At 43.8% G+C, this 17,354-nt stretch overlaps 1 protein-coding gene across 3 annotated transcripts in view; it reads right to left on the bottom strand.

Moving 5' to 3' along the window:
• The window catches only part of BEAN1 (brain expressed associated with NEDD4 1), a 110,239-nt gene continuing 92,885 nt past the window's right edge, over positions 1–17,354 (bottom strand). For all 3 annotated transcript variants that reach the window (XM_072635921.1, XM_072635919.1, XM_072635920.1), the window contains one exon: positions 1–3,783. In XM_072635921.1, the coding sequence (XP_072492022.1) occupies positions 3,444–3,783 (340 nt within the window). In that variant the 3' untranslated portion in view covers positions 1–3,443. The remainder of the gene's footprint in view (positions 3,784–17,354) is intronic.

Raw genomic sequence — 17,354 nt, 5'->3', positions numbered from 1 at the left:
AAGTGCGAAACAGTTCTTTATTGTGCAATTAAAAACAGCTTTACAGTCAACTCTTGATACATGTCTTCCTGGTGGTAAAAGTCAGAATGACCTGAAAGTTGAGTAAGGACTACTCTTTTAAAAAATGTGTGGATCCCTGAAGCCCCTGGACCCCGTATTGCTGGAAAACAGGACTAAAGACCATAACCTGTGTCAGGGACCCACACATTTTCCATAGTCTCAAAAAAAAAAAAATGATGCCGAGTTTCAGTTGCGATAAAAAAAAAAAAAACCATTCCAGCAAGTCATTTACAGCATATAACCAGCTGCAAAATCTTTCTGTGTGAACAATAAAACATTTTGTACCGCTTACAGATCCTAATTTTCAGAAACATTCAGGTGAAGGCTTGCTGGGTTAAAACGTTATTTGCTAAATCGAGGCATTTGTATCAGCTGCTGTTTTTTGCTGTTTCCTTTCCTTACAAGTTTCAATAAGGCAAGAAAAGCCCAGCTGTGCACTCGATTACTAAAGTTAGGTTTACAAGTGCTACATTGTTAGTCATTTATTTAGAACAAAGAATGAATATATTGTTGCTCCATTCAGAGCCCAGCCCGAGAAAGAAAAATGTCCAGCTCCATTTCTGTAGCCAGCTGCAAAAGCTGATGTATCCTGAAAGTTTTTTGGTTGGTTACCCACGCTTGCTACGGTGTGGAAGGAGGACAGGTTTCTTAGGAGACTCAAGGCGCTGCAGTGCATGTAAAAATCTATACAGTACGACAGAGAGAGAAGATAGATACATTTCCCCCTATAAAACAATAATACCACCAAAGGGAACAGATAGCTGTTTGTAAACAATCCCTAGTATCCACAGAATGAGTAAAGAACATGGAGGCGGAAACAGCTAGAGAGCTTTTGAAAGCAGTAAATAGCACTGGGAGAAATTCGAATGTTACATAGAGTAAAATATAAAAATCTTCATTTTTTTCTCCCCCCTTCTGGCCCTCAGCTCCTTAAAAAGTTTACACTCCCTAGTATCCACAGAATGAGTAAGAACATCGAGGTGCAAACAGCTAAAGGGAGCCTTTGAAAAGCATAGCACTGGGAGAAATTTGCATGTTACACAGAGTAAAATATAAAAATCTTCACTTTTTTCTCCCTCCTCCTGGCCCTCAGCTCCTTAAAAAGTTTACACTCCCTAGTATCCACAGAATGAGTAAGAACATCAAGGTGCAAACAGCTAAAGGGAGCCTTTGAAAAGCATAGCACTGGGAGAAATTCGAATGTTACATAGAGTAAAATATAAAAATCTTCATTTTTTTTCCTCCCCCCTCCTGGCCCCCAGCTCCTTAAAAAGTGATTGAAGAAAAGTCATAGCCCTTCACTGGAGTTGGAAAATTTAATGGAGGTGGGAGGAAACAAGAAACAGGATGAAAATCCTGGTATTTAAAAAATGAGCCCTAGGGCCCTAGTATTGGGAGATTGAGAGTTGGCAGGGACCCTGCAGATCATCTAGCCCAACCCCCTTATTGTACAGATGAGGAAAATGAAAGTTTCAGAAAGGTTGTGAGTTGTGCAAGGTCACACAGGTAGTAAGTAGATAGAAGAACAAGGATTCCACTTCTGGTCTTCTGACTCCAGCTCCCATGCTCTTTGGAAAATGCCACTCTGCCTCCAGAATAAAAGCTCCAGCTTTGGGGAGAAGCAGAAGGAAGGTTGGGAGATGGGGTGGTGCCTGGGTGGGTAAAACAGAACTTCTGGGTTGTTTCGAGTTGCCTTTTTCAGGACCAGTTCTGAAACAATGGCTCCTAGCAGTGGCGGTGGCCAATGTGGGTGGTTGTCCAATATCCAAAGCTCCCCTCAGAGGAGGGAAGCGTTGGAGGTTTCCATCCATAACAGAACTCAATCAGTGCCTCTTTTCCCTCCTGAGAGAGACCTCCTTCCTAAGCCTCTGTCTATCCTCTGTTTCTGGTCTGGCTAGTTGGATACCAGTCAGAATGTTCTCATGCTGATCAGAGGGAAGGTTTCTCATCTTATGGGACTGGAAGGGGTACCAATGGCTGAAGAATTCTGGGGCTGATCCCACAATCAGTTTCCATCCCTTTTTTCTGGACTGTGTCTCTCATTCTTCCTAGGAGATTTAACTCAACATTTTCTGGCCCATTGTCCATTTAGTATTAACTAAATGTGCTTGGGTAGGGAGTGAGGGGGAAGATTTAAGTACATCAGTTTCTCTGGGAAAGCTTTTGGCCATAGACCCACCAAAGTTAGGCTGGTGTATGCAGCCCAATTCATCTCTTACCCAAAAGGCTGTTTTCTCCCTGGTTAAAGCATTAGTTGCTGAGTTTCTCTAGACTAGAGCTCCATAAGGACATGGATCTTGTATAAACTTTATTATGTCCCCTGGTTCCCAGCATAGGGGTCTGCATACAGTAGGTACTTAATAGATATTTGCTTAATTGAACTAGCAGGGAAGTCATTTATCAAATATTGAGAAGTGATTGGGCCCAGGACACAACACCAAACCAACTCTCTTGTTAGGGCATTGCCCATTTGGACCCCTGAGTCCAAGGCTATGCAGAGGCTGTCTGACAGAGGCTATTCATGCTAGAAATGGGGGTTTAACTTCTTGAGGGGCTGCCTCTCTTTAAATAAGCTCAGGTGCTGCCGACATTGGGAATCCATGTTCTTCTTGGCCACCATTTTCCTCCACAGGCATGCTCATGAGGTGGGCCTTCTGGGAATGAATGACTTGACAGGATGGCTTACTTGGGTTCTTCTGGTCCTGGCCAGCCAATTTTAGGGCTGTGTCAGTAATCTGAGAAGGTTCCAGTCCAGGTTCTAGGTGCCTACTGTTGGGCTCCTGCCTGGATTGAATCTTATGGTGGAGGCTACTCTGTTGCCTCTTCAAGTTCATTTTAAAAGCTCATTTGGAAGGCAGAATTCTTTTTCCATTGAGAACAGGAGCCACTGTTGGTAAGACCTGTCTATTTCCCCTGACCTCTGGTCCATCCATGCTACACTCTCAGAACAACCAGTTTGTGTCTCTTTGGGGAGAAGACAGGGATGGGAGTAGAGAGTGAATGGGACATATAATATTGCAGAGATGACCTAGGGGCTGCCTGGGCTGAGGTTCTAGCAGGTTAGGAAAGAACTCCTAATGCAGAAATCAGACTTTGATTACTTGGGTTACACCAACTTCGAGGACCTGCTGGGAAAGTGTGGGTAGTGGAAAGGGCTGAAAGGAAAGGAATCTAATGCCCCTGCACATCCTGGGTCCTGAAAGGGACAGTGAACAGAAGGGAGTCTTGTCCACTGGGCCAGTAGTGAAAAGGTCATTCTATTATTGAATGACCCCTGCCCCAACCTCGTGGGTTTTGTGTTATTTTTCCTCTGCGTGTGTGTACGTGTGTTTGCAGTGAGTCAGGCCCTGCTGTGGAGCAGAGCTTGTGAAGGCCTCCCCTGGTTACACAGTCCTGTTGAGAAGGGTCTGGTACTCAGATGGGGAGCTTTTCAGACTCTGAAGGGGAAGCAGCACATTAGGGTCATGCACTAAAGTTTCATAGGGAGGCACAGTTTCTAGGGCAATAGTGGAGATGACTGCCTGTCCTTGGGGAGATCTGATGGAACAGCTTGGACCCCCCTCGGCCACAGACAAAGAAGCCCCATCCTCATCCCTCTCCTCTGGTGCGCTGATCTGGATGGAGACGTTTCTGTCCTGGCAAGGGTCATTCAGTGAGTATGGTGGAGGGTCTTCAGTGGGAATGTAGATCTGAGTTGACCCTGGTCCCACACACTCCTCGTAGCTGAAAAAAAGAGAAAGAGAGAGATTTCTAAGGCCAAGGTCTCAGATAAGGACCTTCTGCCTCTCAAAATAGTTTTTTCTGTTTTCACATTTAAAGCCCAAGGGTACTTCCCAGTTCTGACATCCTACATGCTGACATTCTATGCCTTTAAATCTCTTCCAGTTGACATTCTGTGCTCTAGTACACTAATGATAATAATCCCTAACATTTAGATAGTGCCTACTATGTGTCAGACAGTGTGCCAAGCACTTTACAAATACTTTTTCATTGGATCTTCACGATCAATTTGGAGGGTAAGTGCTAGTATCATCCTTATTTTACAGATGAGGAAGGGTTGCCGGGTGATGCAGTGGATAAAGGCCTGGAGTCAGGAGGACCTGAATTCAAACATAGTGTCAGATACTTATGAGCTGTGTGACCCTCATCTGTAAAATGAATTTGAGAAGGAAATGACAAGACTTAAGTATCTCTGTCAAGAAAACTCCAAATGGGGTCACCAAGAGTTGGACAGGACTGAAATAACTGAACAACAACAGATGAAGAAACTGAGACAGACAGAGGTTAAATGGTTTGTCCAGGATGATATAGTTAAGAAATGCCTGAGGCTGGATTTGAACTCTGGTCTTCCTGACTTTAGGCCCAGTGCTCTATCCACTGTACCATCTTGTATCACTAACATTTGGTGTCCCAAGATTCTTGCCAGGACTGATGTTCTATGTTCATGCATTCTATGGAACTACTCTGTAGCTCTAAAGTACTTGTCATCTTTGATATAGTCTGCACGTCCAGGAGCATAGCCCTGTCCTTGACCAGTCTGAGAAACAAGAGGGGATGAAATTGTCCCTGCCCTGAAGAGCTCACAGTCTAGATGAGGGGAACAAGACACACACACACACACACACACACACACACACACACACACACAAAATAACTGTAGAATAACATTCCCAGTGAATGAATAGCTCAGTGTAGACTCCAAATTGCAAGTGCTTTTGGAGCTAAGAAGAGAGAGAAGAATGCCTTGGAAAGATTATCAGGGAAGGCATGAAGGAGGAGGGTACAGTGAATACAACAATGGTGTTGACAATTGACCTTGAAAGATGGCAAAAGGAAGCCAAGGGAACTTCAGGTCAGGGTGGTGCAACATAAAATTGCAATAAACCAGGCACAGGATTCATAGCCTGAGACTATTAGGAATAGAGGGGCCTTTGAACAAAACGTATTATCACAAAATGTTAGTGGTGAAGAGGAACTTCGATGATAGAATGTTAGAATCCTTGAGGCACAATGGTTGAGTTGGATGGGACCTTAGAATGCACCACGATCATGACACAGTCTATTTGAGCTCAAGGGAAACTTAGAATGTGGGATCTCAGTGAGGGACCTTTGGACAGTGATTTGAGAGTCTAGGGACCACAGAGGCCAACCCTCTCAGTTTACCTTTTCAATCTTATACCACCTTACTCCCCTTCACACACTTTATGGTTCTGTCAAATTGGCTTTCTTTCTGTTCCTCACAGAGGATGCTACATTTTCTGTCTCTGGATCTTTGGCCATGGCTGGAATATTCAACCATCTCAACTCCACCTCCTAGAAGGCTTGGTCTCCTTTAAGGCATAGTTCAAGTCAGACCTGAGTGCAAATCCCAACTTAGACATCTGCTAGCCGTGTGACCCTGGCAAATTGCTTTGTCTCCTTCTACCTCAATTGTCTCATTTGTAAAGTAGGGATAATAATAGCACCTATCTGCTAGATTTATTATTAGGATCAATAAGATAATATTTATAAAGCATTTTGCAAACTTTAAAGTGCTATATGAAAGTTACTATCATTATTAATACTATTATATGAAACCTCTTCTGATCTCCCCAGCTGCAAACGCCTTCCCCATAACAACTGCCTTGTGTCTATTTTATATGCAAATATATTATATGTAAATACAGCATATGCATGTCTATATGTAAATATTAGATCTCTTATTAGAATATAAGCTCCCTGAAGAGAGGGATGATTTCATTTTTGTTTTTGTATCCCTAGCACCTAACATATGCATGGCATATAGTAGGGACTTAATAAATGCTTGTTAGTTGATTGACTGATTGAAGTGATTTGCTCAGAGTTCCAAAGCTCAATTGTGGCGTAGTTGAGTCACTAGAACTTTGTGTTTTTGAAGAACGGTGCAGATCTGCTGTAGAACTTTCCCTGGTTGGGGTTGGGGGAGTGGTTCTTGAGTCATTTTTGCCAGCTGCTTTCCTCTCCAGAATAATTGGCATTCCTCTTTTTATCCTTTGATTGCTTTTTTGGTTTTTTTTTTTTTGAGGCAATCAGGGCTTAGTGATTTGCCCAAAGTCACACAGCTAGTAAAGCTGCATTTGAACTCAGGTCCTTCTGACTCTAGGAATTTTTCATTCTTTTCTTCCCAGAAATCCCCATCATGCTTCATGCTCTGCCTGTTCTACCCCTCATCTGCCAGACTGCTTCATCCTCCTCACCTGAACCCCATCCATGAGCCCACCTCTGCCAGGGTGCCTTCCTTGATTAAGAGGAAAAAAAAGGATTTCTTCTTTGCTTTCCCTCTAACAGACCCCTTGCTAGGATGATAGCCTTTGAATGCTGATAACCTGATAGACTAGGTCTTCACTGTGGCTCACTGTTACCTATCACATTGAGTTAAAACTCTTTTCCCTAGCGTCAGGGGTTCCCTAGGCAGCAGCTACCCTCTTTGTAGACATTATTTTGTTTTGGTTCAGTTGAGTCCGACTCTGGAGTGGTTTGCTATTATCTTTTCCAGCTCATTTTGCAGATGAAGAAACTGAGGCAAACAGGGTGAAGTGACTTGCTCAGGGTAACACAACTAGCAAGAGTTTAAGGCCAGATTTGAAGTAATGAAGATGAGTCTTCCTGATTCCAAGCCAGTGCTCTATCCCCTATATAGCTCCCACTATGGGTTTCTACACACTCACCTGCACTCTTCCCACGCCTTCACTAAGACTTGTACCCTCCAGGAATGTTTCCCCCTCTCTCTTTGACTATTGAATTTCTACCTGTCCTTTAAATCTCAACTCAGATGCTCTGACCTTGAGGAAGCCTACCCTCATTATTCCTCCATTTCCCCTTTCCCATCAGGGCTCCTGGGGCCTCGGAGCTTTCTGTTTGTACCTTTCTAATGGACTTATCATGCCATATTGTGAATTGTTAGGTTTGTGTCCTATCATCAGCCTGTGATCTGTATGAGGTCACGTGGACTGTGGTTTTACCTACATGATGCATATCTTTCTGGGTGTAGCACAGGATTCTGCAAATAGAGGTTGCTTACTAATGTCTGTTGAATAAATGAATTAATGTCCAAGTCACCAAGCAACTCAATAAATCGCAGAGATGTCACTGACATTTATCTCCTGATTCCCAACCTGTTGTTCATGTATTACATACACACTTGTCCCTGAGTGTCAGAGAAGGGGGCAGAAGAAGGGTGAGGAGTAGTTTGTCAGTCTGAACAACAGCAGCCATGCTGTGGAGAGCGGATGACAGATGGCAAAATGATGCCCAGAGAAAATGACTTGTGCAAGGTCATACAACCAGCAAATGGAAGAGCTGGGATAAGCAGATAAGCGCAGACTCTCTTTCTCCCTCCCTCCCTCCCTCTCCCTCTTTCTCTCTCTCCCTCCCTTTCTCTCTCTGTCTGTCTCTCTCCCTCTGTGTCTCTGTTTCTCTCCCTCCCTCCCCCTCTCTCCCTCCCTTCTTCCTTCCCTCCCTCCCTCCATCTCTCTCTCTCTCTCTCTCTCTTTCTCTCCTTCTTTCCTTCCCTCTGTCTCTCTGTGACCTTCTAGGGGCAGGTATGTGTCCACTCTGAATGCTCTCAGTTCTGAATTTAAACCCCATCTACCCATCTGGTGTCACAAAAAATGTGCTGAACTTGAAGTCTAGAGAACTGGGTTCAGAGCCTAGCTCTGGCAACTTAAGGCTGTGAGATTTTGGGGAAATCACTCGTCTCTGTGCCTCAATTTCCTCACCTATAAAATGAGAGCAATAATATTTATACTTTCTTCCTTCCAGGGTTGTTTTGGAGGGGAAAAGTGCTTTTTAAACTTTGAAGTGTTATGAAAATAAGAGTACAGGAGATGTTAGATTCAGAGATTTAAAATGAAAATCTCTTAATTAAAGTTCTCTTTTTGTCCCTCTTTGGTCCTTCTTGCGTAGAGGGGACCTGGTATTCATGAAGGGTAAACCAGCAGAGACTAAGTCCTATTAAGTCCTTCTAAGCTAGAAATGTTTAGTCTTCCTTGACTCCTTTCAAGTCTCAGCTAAAATCCCATCTGTTACAAGAAGTCTTCCCTGGTCCTCCTTAACCTTGGTGCCTTCCCTAGAGAGTATCCCCAAGTTAGTTTGTATTTTTTTTTGGGGGGGAGGGAGGCAATTAAGTGACTTGCCCAAGGTCACACAGCTAATAAGTATCTGATGCTAGATTTGAACCCAGGTCCTTCTGACTCCAGGCCCAGTGCTCTATCCACTGTGCCACCTGGATGCCCCCAATTTAGTTTGCATTGAGAAGTCAACATAACTTGTTTGTATCTAATATTGTTCGCATATCGTCTCCTCCATTAGATGGTGAGCTCCTGGACAGCAGGGGCTGTTTGTCTGCCTTTCTGTGTGTCCTCAGTGCTTACTATAGCTCCTGGTACCCAGAAGATGTTTAATAAATGCTTGCTAACTTGGTTTGTTGGTTTGAGCATGACCCTGGAATAGATGGTGTGTCAGTCTATTGGAAGAGGCAAGGTGGAGGGAATGCTGGACTTGGTGTTGGGGAGACATGGGTTCTACTCCTACCCCTGGACAAATCACTTACCCTCATCAAACCTCAGTTTCCTCATCCGTAAAATGGGGCTAAGAATAGCACCTACCTCGGTTTGCTTTATGAGGGTCACATAAGGTAATGTGGGTAAAACATAACAGAAATGTCAGCTTCTCTCATCGCCTGAGTGATGAGGCTTGTCGCTGGGTTGGCCACAGGGTAATGATCTTCTGGGTCACAATACAATTCTAAGGCTGCTACTAAGTTGCAGAGAATTTTATTGTCATTATTCAGTCATTTCAGTCATGTCTGACTCTTCATGATCCTATTTGGGGTTTTCATGGCAGAGATACTGGTGTGGTTTGCCATTTCCTTCTCTAGCTCATTTTACAGATGAGGAAACTGAGGCAAACAGGGTTTTCTTGGAAAAGATATTGGAGTGGTTTGCCATTTCCTTCTCTAGCTCATTTTACAGATGAAGAAACTGAGGCAAACAGGGCTCAGTGACTTGCCAAGGGTCACACAGCTACCAAGTATCAGAGGTCAGATTTGAATTCAAGTCCTCCTGACTCCAGGCCCAGGCATTCTATCCACTGTGCCACTTTGCTGATGAAATCATGGATTATTGAATCCTTGTGCAAACGAAGAACAGACATTTATTAGGCACCTACTAGATGCTGGCACTCTGTTATGTGCTTAGGATACAAAATATGGTTATTATCTAACTTGCACGAATATGGTGCTTTGTGCTTATAAAGCCTGTTCACATACATTGGAGCTTCACAAAATCTCCCAAGTGGGCAGGAATTTTATATTGGGGAAACTGAACCTTCAGAGAAGTCATGTGTTTTGATAAAGGTCATACAGCCAGTAAGATGGGGAGTTAGACTCAAAGAATTTAATGGCCTCTTTCAGGTCTGACAACATATCATAAAGCTGGGCTCGGGTTCTTTCCTTTATATGATATCAAATTTTCTAGATTTGCAGTTGGGAGGACCTGGGTTTGAATATCCAGTCTGTTACATTAGCTGCACGACGTTGGACAAAGTCATTTTTATTTCCTCAGTCTTAGTTTCCTCAACTGTCAAAAGAAGGAAATGAACTAGACCAGCTTTAGGGTCTCTTCTACTTTAGATTCCAGGATGGGGGATCGTTTAATCCCTCTTATTCGGATGTGGTGAACCTCTTTCGGAAACTAAGAGTTTTGGAAGTGGTGGTAAAGACAGGGTTAACATCTCCATCTGAGGTGGTTCCCTTTGCAATAGGAAAAAAAGGTTATTGTGGGGATAGTGAGTGGGGGTACAGGGAAAAGAAATCCAGATCTGGCTTTATCATTTTCAGTGGGACTGAATATAAGTTGGATTTGTTGCCATGGAAACCTAAGAGAGTTTAACTAAATAGCTGTCATTCATGAAGAATGACCTTGGGAGGAGGGGGAAACTCTTGGAAGGGGAGGCTGAAAGTTGGGAGAACTTCTGGCCTTCAGGATCAAGGTGCAAAGCTGAGAAAACAATATGTATTTTTGATGGAAATGTTATTTTTGGCTTCATAAATCATTCAAGAGTCAGATTGCCAGAGAGATTCAGAAAAAAGAACAGGGATCAGAAAACCTGGGTTTGGCTCTTGGACCTGACACTGCGACTAACTGCTCAAATCCCCCAGCCTTTCTGGCCCTTGAGTTTCTGTTCAGTAACATGAGGTGGCTCAAAGAGATGATCTCTTAAGGTCCCTTTAGGAATGACCTTGTCTGTGTTTTGTCCTTACTTATCTGTGTTTATGTTGTTTTCTCCCAGTAGAATGTAAGCAGTGACTGTTCTTGTTTCATCTCTGTATCTCCTGTGCCTAGTGCATTTTCTCGTATACAGCAGGTGCTCAATAGCTAGCATTTATAGAGCATCTGAAGGTTCTTTCATTTCAGCAACCCTTTCATTTTCAGCACACCCTGGAAGGGGTGTGCGTATGTGTGTGTGTGTATGTGTGTGTGCATGTGCACATACACACATGTATTTATTATTTCCATTTCACAGAAGAAAATTAGGCAGACAGAGGTTAAGTGACTTGCCTAGGGTCATGCAGCCAGTAAGAGTCTGAGGTAGGATTGAAACTCAGGTCTTCCTGACTCCAAGTCCAAAACGCTAACTACTGCACCACCTGGCTCTCTAATACATGCTTGTTGAACTGAGTTGAAGTCTAGGTTTCCATATACACCATCTGCATCTATCACATTTGTGCCCCAAAGGAGCCTGGGGAGCAAACAGTGTTTCAAAGGTTCTGCCAATTAAACCCAAGGAGAATTTGGCATCCTCAGCAAGAGTAAGGTTCAGGGGCTTGTGTAACATGATGGCTTAGTTAAGACCATCTGTTCTAAGCGTGAGGCCTGTAAACCTTACCAGTTCTCATCCACCAGTATTGGCACCATACCCATCAATTACTACCATCATTCATTCAGAAAGTCAATTAAGGGTTCTCTATGTGCAGTGGCACAGTGGACAGAGCACCAGGCCTGGAGTCAGGAAGACTTGTGTTCAAATCTGGTCTCAGACACTTACTAGCTGTGTGACTTCACCATGCCTCAGTTCCTCACCTGTAAAATGAGCTAGAGAAAGAAACTGCAAACTACTCTAGTATCTTTGCCAAGAAAACCCCTCAATGGGTCATGAAAAGTTGGACACGACTGGAAATGACAGACATATAGTTTCTGGAGGACACACCAGGACAAGTATGACTCCACTTACATCCTCATGGAATTCACCACTGAATTAATAGCCTCCATTTCTGTAATACTTTAAAGTATTTTCTTCACAAGAAACCTCTGAGGTCAATAAGGCTATTTCTCCATTTTACTGGTGAAAAAACTGAGGCTCAAAGACAGGAAATGGCAATTTCTCTAGACCTCAGTTCACCTATTTGTAAAATGAAGGGATTGGACTAGATGATTTCTTTAAGGTCCTTTTCAGCTTTAAACCCTGTGACCCCATGACTTATACAAAGTTGGTAAGTGGCAAAGACCTGACTCCTCAATCCTTTGCTCTTCCACTTCATTTCAGGACACATTCACATTCACACATTATCATATGAGATAATATTGTAAAGTACTTATCATGCACAGAGAAGGCACTTATTAAATGCTTCTTCCCTCCCCTCTCCTAATAACTCTATAGTCATAGTTATAATTAAATGCTTTGTAGACTACTATGCAAAGAGCTATGTGAGGTCCAAGGGAGGGAAGGTAATTTTCAAGGTGAGGATCAGGAAAGCATTCTTGGGATTGGGCCTGGAAGGGATATAGGGCAGGGAGCAAGGTTAGGGGAGGTTTTCAGTCCATCAGTCAAACAGCATACTCTACGACAGGCACTGTGCTAAACAGCCAGGGATACAAAGAAAGGCAAAAAACAGTCCGTGCTCTCAATTAGCTTACATTTTAATTAGGGAGACACTGTTTAGACAGCTCTGTCCAGACAAGATATAAACAGGAAAAACTGGGGATAATCTCAGAAGAAGGCACCAAATAAACTTAAAAAGGACCATGAAAGCCTTCTTGTAGAAGGTGGGACACTAGCTGGGACCTGACAAAAGTCAGGGAAGACAGGAGGCAGAGATGAGGGGGGAGAGTATTCCAGGCATGGTAGACCCTCAATGAAAACACCTGGAGTCAGGAAATGGAGTGTCACAAGATTACAGAGTATATCATTCTCATGTGAGACTGTAGTCAAAGATGTGGGTTTGAGACTAGGTTTAGCCATTTATTTTGGGAATGTGAGCAAATCACTCCCCTTAGTCTCTGCTCATTTGTAAAATGGGGGTAAATTTGTAAATCTCGAAGCTAGATGGTTAGGTAGGATATTCACTCCTAAAACTAGGGCCCCCACTAGTGTGTCCCATTAACAGTCAGCCAGTAGAAGAAATGATCTCTAAGCAAAGGCATTTACAGCTATTTAAAGTTTGTTTCAGGCAGCTATGTGGCACAGTAGATAGAGCGTGGGTCTCGAGTCAGGAAGATTTATTTTCCTGAGTTCAAATACAGCCTCAGACACTTACTAGCTGTATGACCCTGGGCAAAGCATGTAATCCTGTTTATCTGTTTCCTCATCTGTAAAATGAGCTGGAGAAGGAAATGGCAAACCACATAGTGAAGGATGGACACAATTGGACAACAAGTATGAACTCACAGGTGAGGACATTTCCTTTTCAATGGTTTCTCTAAAGCTTATATAGACTTAGTTGCCTAGAACAGTAGTGTTAAACTCCAATAGAAAGGGGAGCCCTGCAGACTACAGATTGATTTAGAAAATCACAAATCAACATCATCTATGTTGCATTGTATGTTTATTTCTTTTGTTAAACATTTTGTTAAACATTTCCTAATTATTTTTTAATCTGGTTCTGGCACAGGCTGCTGGGTCTCTGAGTTGAGGGCTCTGTCTTTGCCCATTCAGAGGTTTAGTGACTTGCCCAGGGTCACAGAGATGCCACCTGAACCCAGGTTTTCTTGACTTCACAGCAAGCTCTCTGGCTACTAAGCCATGTGACCCATTTCATTTTTGCCTTTGTATACCCTTGCCTAGCACAGTGTCTGACACATATTAGATAATTAATAAATCCTTATCGATCCACAGATTGGGCATAGGCAGTCAGAGGTTATTCAGTGGTCTAGAAAGGGCGAACTTTGTGTTTAAAGAGATTAATTAACTTCACAAATGAAGGCCAAATTTAAAAACAAACAGTTCTATTTGAGCAGGCTGGTGAAAATTAACAAAGGTTTTACCAAGAGGCAGGCCCAGGGAGGAGAGATAAGGAATTTAAGAGTCTGGCTCCCAGCTGCTCCTGGTGAATGAAAAATAACCACCTCCCCACAAATTTAAGGTGAAATGGAAATCTATTTCCTAAGAGATAGAGAGAAGCGATTGGAAAACTTAGCATCTCTGTGGCCCTTGGTAAGGCTTTTCCCAGCTGTTTGGTGGTGATTAATCAGTGAAGCCAGCCTGAGATCTTGAGAGATGGCCAACATTATCACTGGCTATTTTCCCAGGAAGGGGAGGGAGCCACAGAGGTTAAGTGGTTGGCCCCACTGCAATGGTGCTCCAGTCCCAGAGACATGAGCTGCAACTGAAATGGGCTCTAGTCTTTCTCTTCTTGAAGGACAGTGTCTTGTATGTAGCCTAATAAATGCTGGTTTTCTTCCTTCTCTCTTTCCTCCTTCCCTCTTTTCCTTCCCTCCCTCCTTCCTTTGTTTTTACTCTTTCCCTCCCTCTGTCCTTCACTCCTTCCTTCCCTCCCTCCCTTCCTCTCTCCCACTTTCCTTCCTTGTATTTTTTCTCTCTCCTTTCTTCTTTTATTCCCTCCATCTCTCCCTTCCTTCCCTTCTTCCTTCTTTTATTCCCTCTCTCCTTCCCTTCCTCCTGTTGCTCCTGCCTTTCTCCCTCTTTCTTCTTTCCTGCCCTCCCTTCCTTCCTCTTACTCTCTATCCCTTCCTTCCTTTCCTTCCCTCTCTCCCTTCCTTCCCCTCCCTCTCTCTTCCTTCCTTCATTCTCTCTTTCCTTCCTTAATAAATGTTTGTTGAACTGAATGATGGGCCAAGATCTTTTGCCCAGACCAGCCAGGCCTTGAGGGTGCTTTCCTGTGTCATGCTGTATAAGCAACACGGGGTGGGAAAAAAATTCCCAGAAGGGAGTAAGGTAGTTTGGATTCTGGTGCTGACTTTGTCACTAACTAGTGGATGAACTAGCTGTGAATCAACTCCCTCCTTAGTTTCTTCCTCTGTAAAACATGGCTTTTAATTAGTGCCTGACCTGGAGTCAGGAAGACTCATCTTAGGGAGTTCAAATCCGGCCTCAGACACGTACTAACTGTGTGATCATGGGCAAATCACTCAACCCGGTTTTCCTCAGTTTCTTCATCTGTAAAATGAGCTGGAGAAGAAAATGACAAACTACCCCAGTATCTTTGCCATAAAATACCCAAATAGGGTTACAGAGAGTTGGAGATGATTGAACAGCAGCAAAATCCCTTCTGGTTCTAAGAGTCTATATTCTGAGATTCCTTGTTGCTTTAACATTCTGTGTCCTGCTGGTTGTCTTGGGGCACGTCTACCATCCTTGCTTCTGGGAAGGTTGTGGCTAATGGATTGCTTGAGCATAGGAGTTCTGAGTTGTAGCAGGCTAAGCCAATTGGGTGTCTTTGCTATGCACAGTACCATAATGGGGAGTCCCTGGGAGTGGGAGGCACCAGGCTGCCTGAGGGGTGAACCAACATAAGTAGGAAATTTAAGAGTAGGTCATAATCTCCATGCTAATCAGTAATGGGATTGGACTGGTGAGCAAATATGGTCTAGCTAGAGTGAGATGGGGAAACCAAGTCTCAAAAATTCCCTCAAAAGTTAACCATTCTGTGTACCATGTTCTAATATCCCATGTCTCAGGTCCCCTCCAGCTTTAACATTTTATGGTCAGAAGAAAGGAGAGAGAGGAGATTTATTACCATGTGGTATTGTTTTCATTGTTGAATGAGAGGGAGAGGGGAAGAGAAAGGTATGAATTATGGGAGGTGTAGAGAGAGAATCTCCCAACAATGTCCTCAGGGGTGCCTGGTGATCTGGGGCCTCTTGTCAGGCCCATAGGTTACCCCCTCTCCTGCAGTTTACAAGTGTCTTAGAGCACAGGAATCTCTCTGAAGGAATGGGATAAAAGCATGTCTTGTCTGGCTAAGGCCACTGGAGGCCGGGAAGGGCAGGGATACATCAGTTTGTCTGTTTTCCCTTCAAGCCTGTCATCTAGTGGAGCACCTCACATGAAATCAATGTGACAGGCAGTGCAGAGGCTTCCCGATTCAGGAGGGAATCAGCAGCCCCTGGGGAGGGGTACTGGTGAACTCTTCAGGGCTGTCAGGATGGATTGAGCAAACAGCTATTTGGAGAGGAACAATCCTGGAGCCCCTTAGGACCCTGACCAAACCTCGGGCCTCTGATGCCCAATTTCTCCTAATGTGGTGTGGAAAACCATTTCAAAGAGCATCCAACTCCTTTGCACAAGCAGCTTCTTTTACGAAAATGCACAGGAAAGGGATCTGGTCCAGCCACTGCCCCTGTGAGACCTTGGACAAGTGACTTTCCCTCTCTGGGCCTCCGTATCCCCACCTTGCTCAAATGAGTTTTGACTAGATACTGTGCAAGGTCCTTTCCAGCTCTGACATGCTATATGTCTACTTTCACATTCCTGTGATTGAGCTTCTAGGACACTGAGGCTAGGCAGAAGATAGGAGAGAGGAATGACAAGTGACAAGGACCTCTTATTGGACTTTTCACCAGTTATATGGTGGGTTTAAGTCCTCTGGTTCCATGACCCTAGGATTCAAATGATAGAGTTCATCCAGTCCACCCTGTCATTTTACATATGAAAAGACAGGCCCAGAAAAGGAAAGCAACTTATTTTAGATCACTTTAAGTTAATAAATGGTAGAGGCTGGAATTTGAATCCAGGTCTCTTGACCTGTTTCTTCGAATCGTACCATACTGCCTCCTAGTGAGGGTTTAGGCTAGAAGGGAATGTATATCACCTGGAATCCTGTGAAAAATCAGACCCTGAATCTTAGGCCTGGTAACTTAATTCGGCCTCCTAGGACACGATTTCTGTCCAAATGACAACAACTGGGGTCAGAGAACTTGGGTTCCAATCTCTCCTCTTTCTCCTATAACTCAATATCCTCATCTATGCAGCTTTGGCTAAATTGTTTAACCTGCCTAGGCCTCACTTGCCTCATTTGTTCAATGGGAACCTTATGAAGTTGTTGTGAGGACCGAATGTCCTTTGTAAACCTTAGGGAGTGATGTGCACAGGAGCTAGCCAGTGATAGGATCCAGGGTCATAGCTTTAAAACTGAAAGGGTCCTTATAAGTCAAGTCCCTCCACCTCATTTTACACCTGAGGAAACTGAGGCACAGAGAGTTTAAGTCAAGAAGCTTTTATTAAACACTTACTGTATACCAGGCAGTGTGCTTAGTCCTGGGGATGCAAAGAAAGGCCCAGAAATGGGAGATCCCTATCTAATGAGGAAGACAACATGCAAACAGCTACAATACAGGCCAGAGACACTCGACAAAGGACCTAGAAAGGACCTGCTTCTTGCAGAAGGTAGGATGTTAACTGAGACCTGAAGGAAGCCTGTGAGGCCAGGAGGCAGACAGAGGTGAGGAGGGAGAGCATTCCAGCATCAGGCACAGTCAGGGAAAATGCCTGGAGTCTGGAGATGGGAGTATGTTGTATGTGGAATGGTGAGGAGACCAGTGTTATGGAGCATGTAGAAAGGAATATGGTATAAGCAGCCTGGAAAGGGAAGAGAGGGCCAGGCTAGGAAAGACTTTAAAAAGCAAATGCTAGATTTTCCCTTTGATTATAGGTGTAATAGGGAGTCATGAGAGTCTCCTCTGAAGATGTGGGAGTGGGGTGGGGTCTGCACTGACATGTTCAGACCCCAGAAGAACCAGAATCAGAACCAGGTCCCTTGCCTCCAAATTCTGGGTTTTTTCCAGTACAGGATGTTGCTTCTCCTAGGCCTATCAGTCTGTTCAGAGCCAGCCTATCTCCTTGGGTTTAGAAATCTATCACATTCAATTTCTAATTCCCTCTCCTGGTTTTTTTTTCCCCTGTGGTCACACACAATTCAGCTTTGGGCCACTGGAGTGTGTTTTCTAGGGTTCATTCACAAAGGAAATAGAATATACAAAATGAGAAATGATATACCAGGGGAAGGTCATTAGATGTGTAGATAAAAGCAGTCTCCTCAG

The sequence above is a fragment of the Notamacropus eugenii genome, chromosome 1 (genome assembly GCF_028372415.1).
Source record: "Notamacropus eugenii isolate mMacEug1 chromosome 1, mMacEug1.pri_v2, whole genome shotgun sequence".
NCBI classification, from domain to species: Eukaryota; Metazoa; Chordata; class Mammalia; order Diprotodontia; family Macropodidae; genus Notamacropus; species Notamacropus eugenii.
The sequence above is the reverse complement of the archived record's forward strand: the minus strand, read 5'-3'. Positions and strand labels throughout refer to the sequence as shown.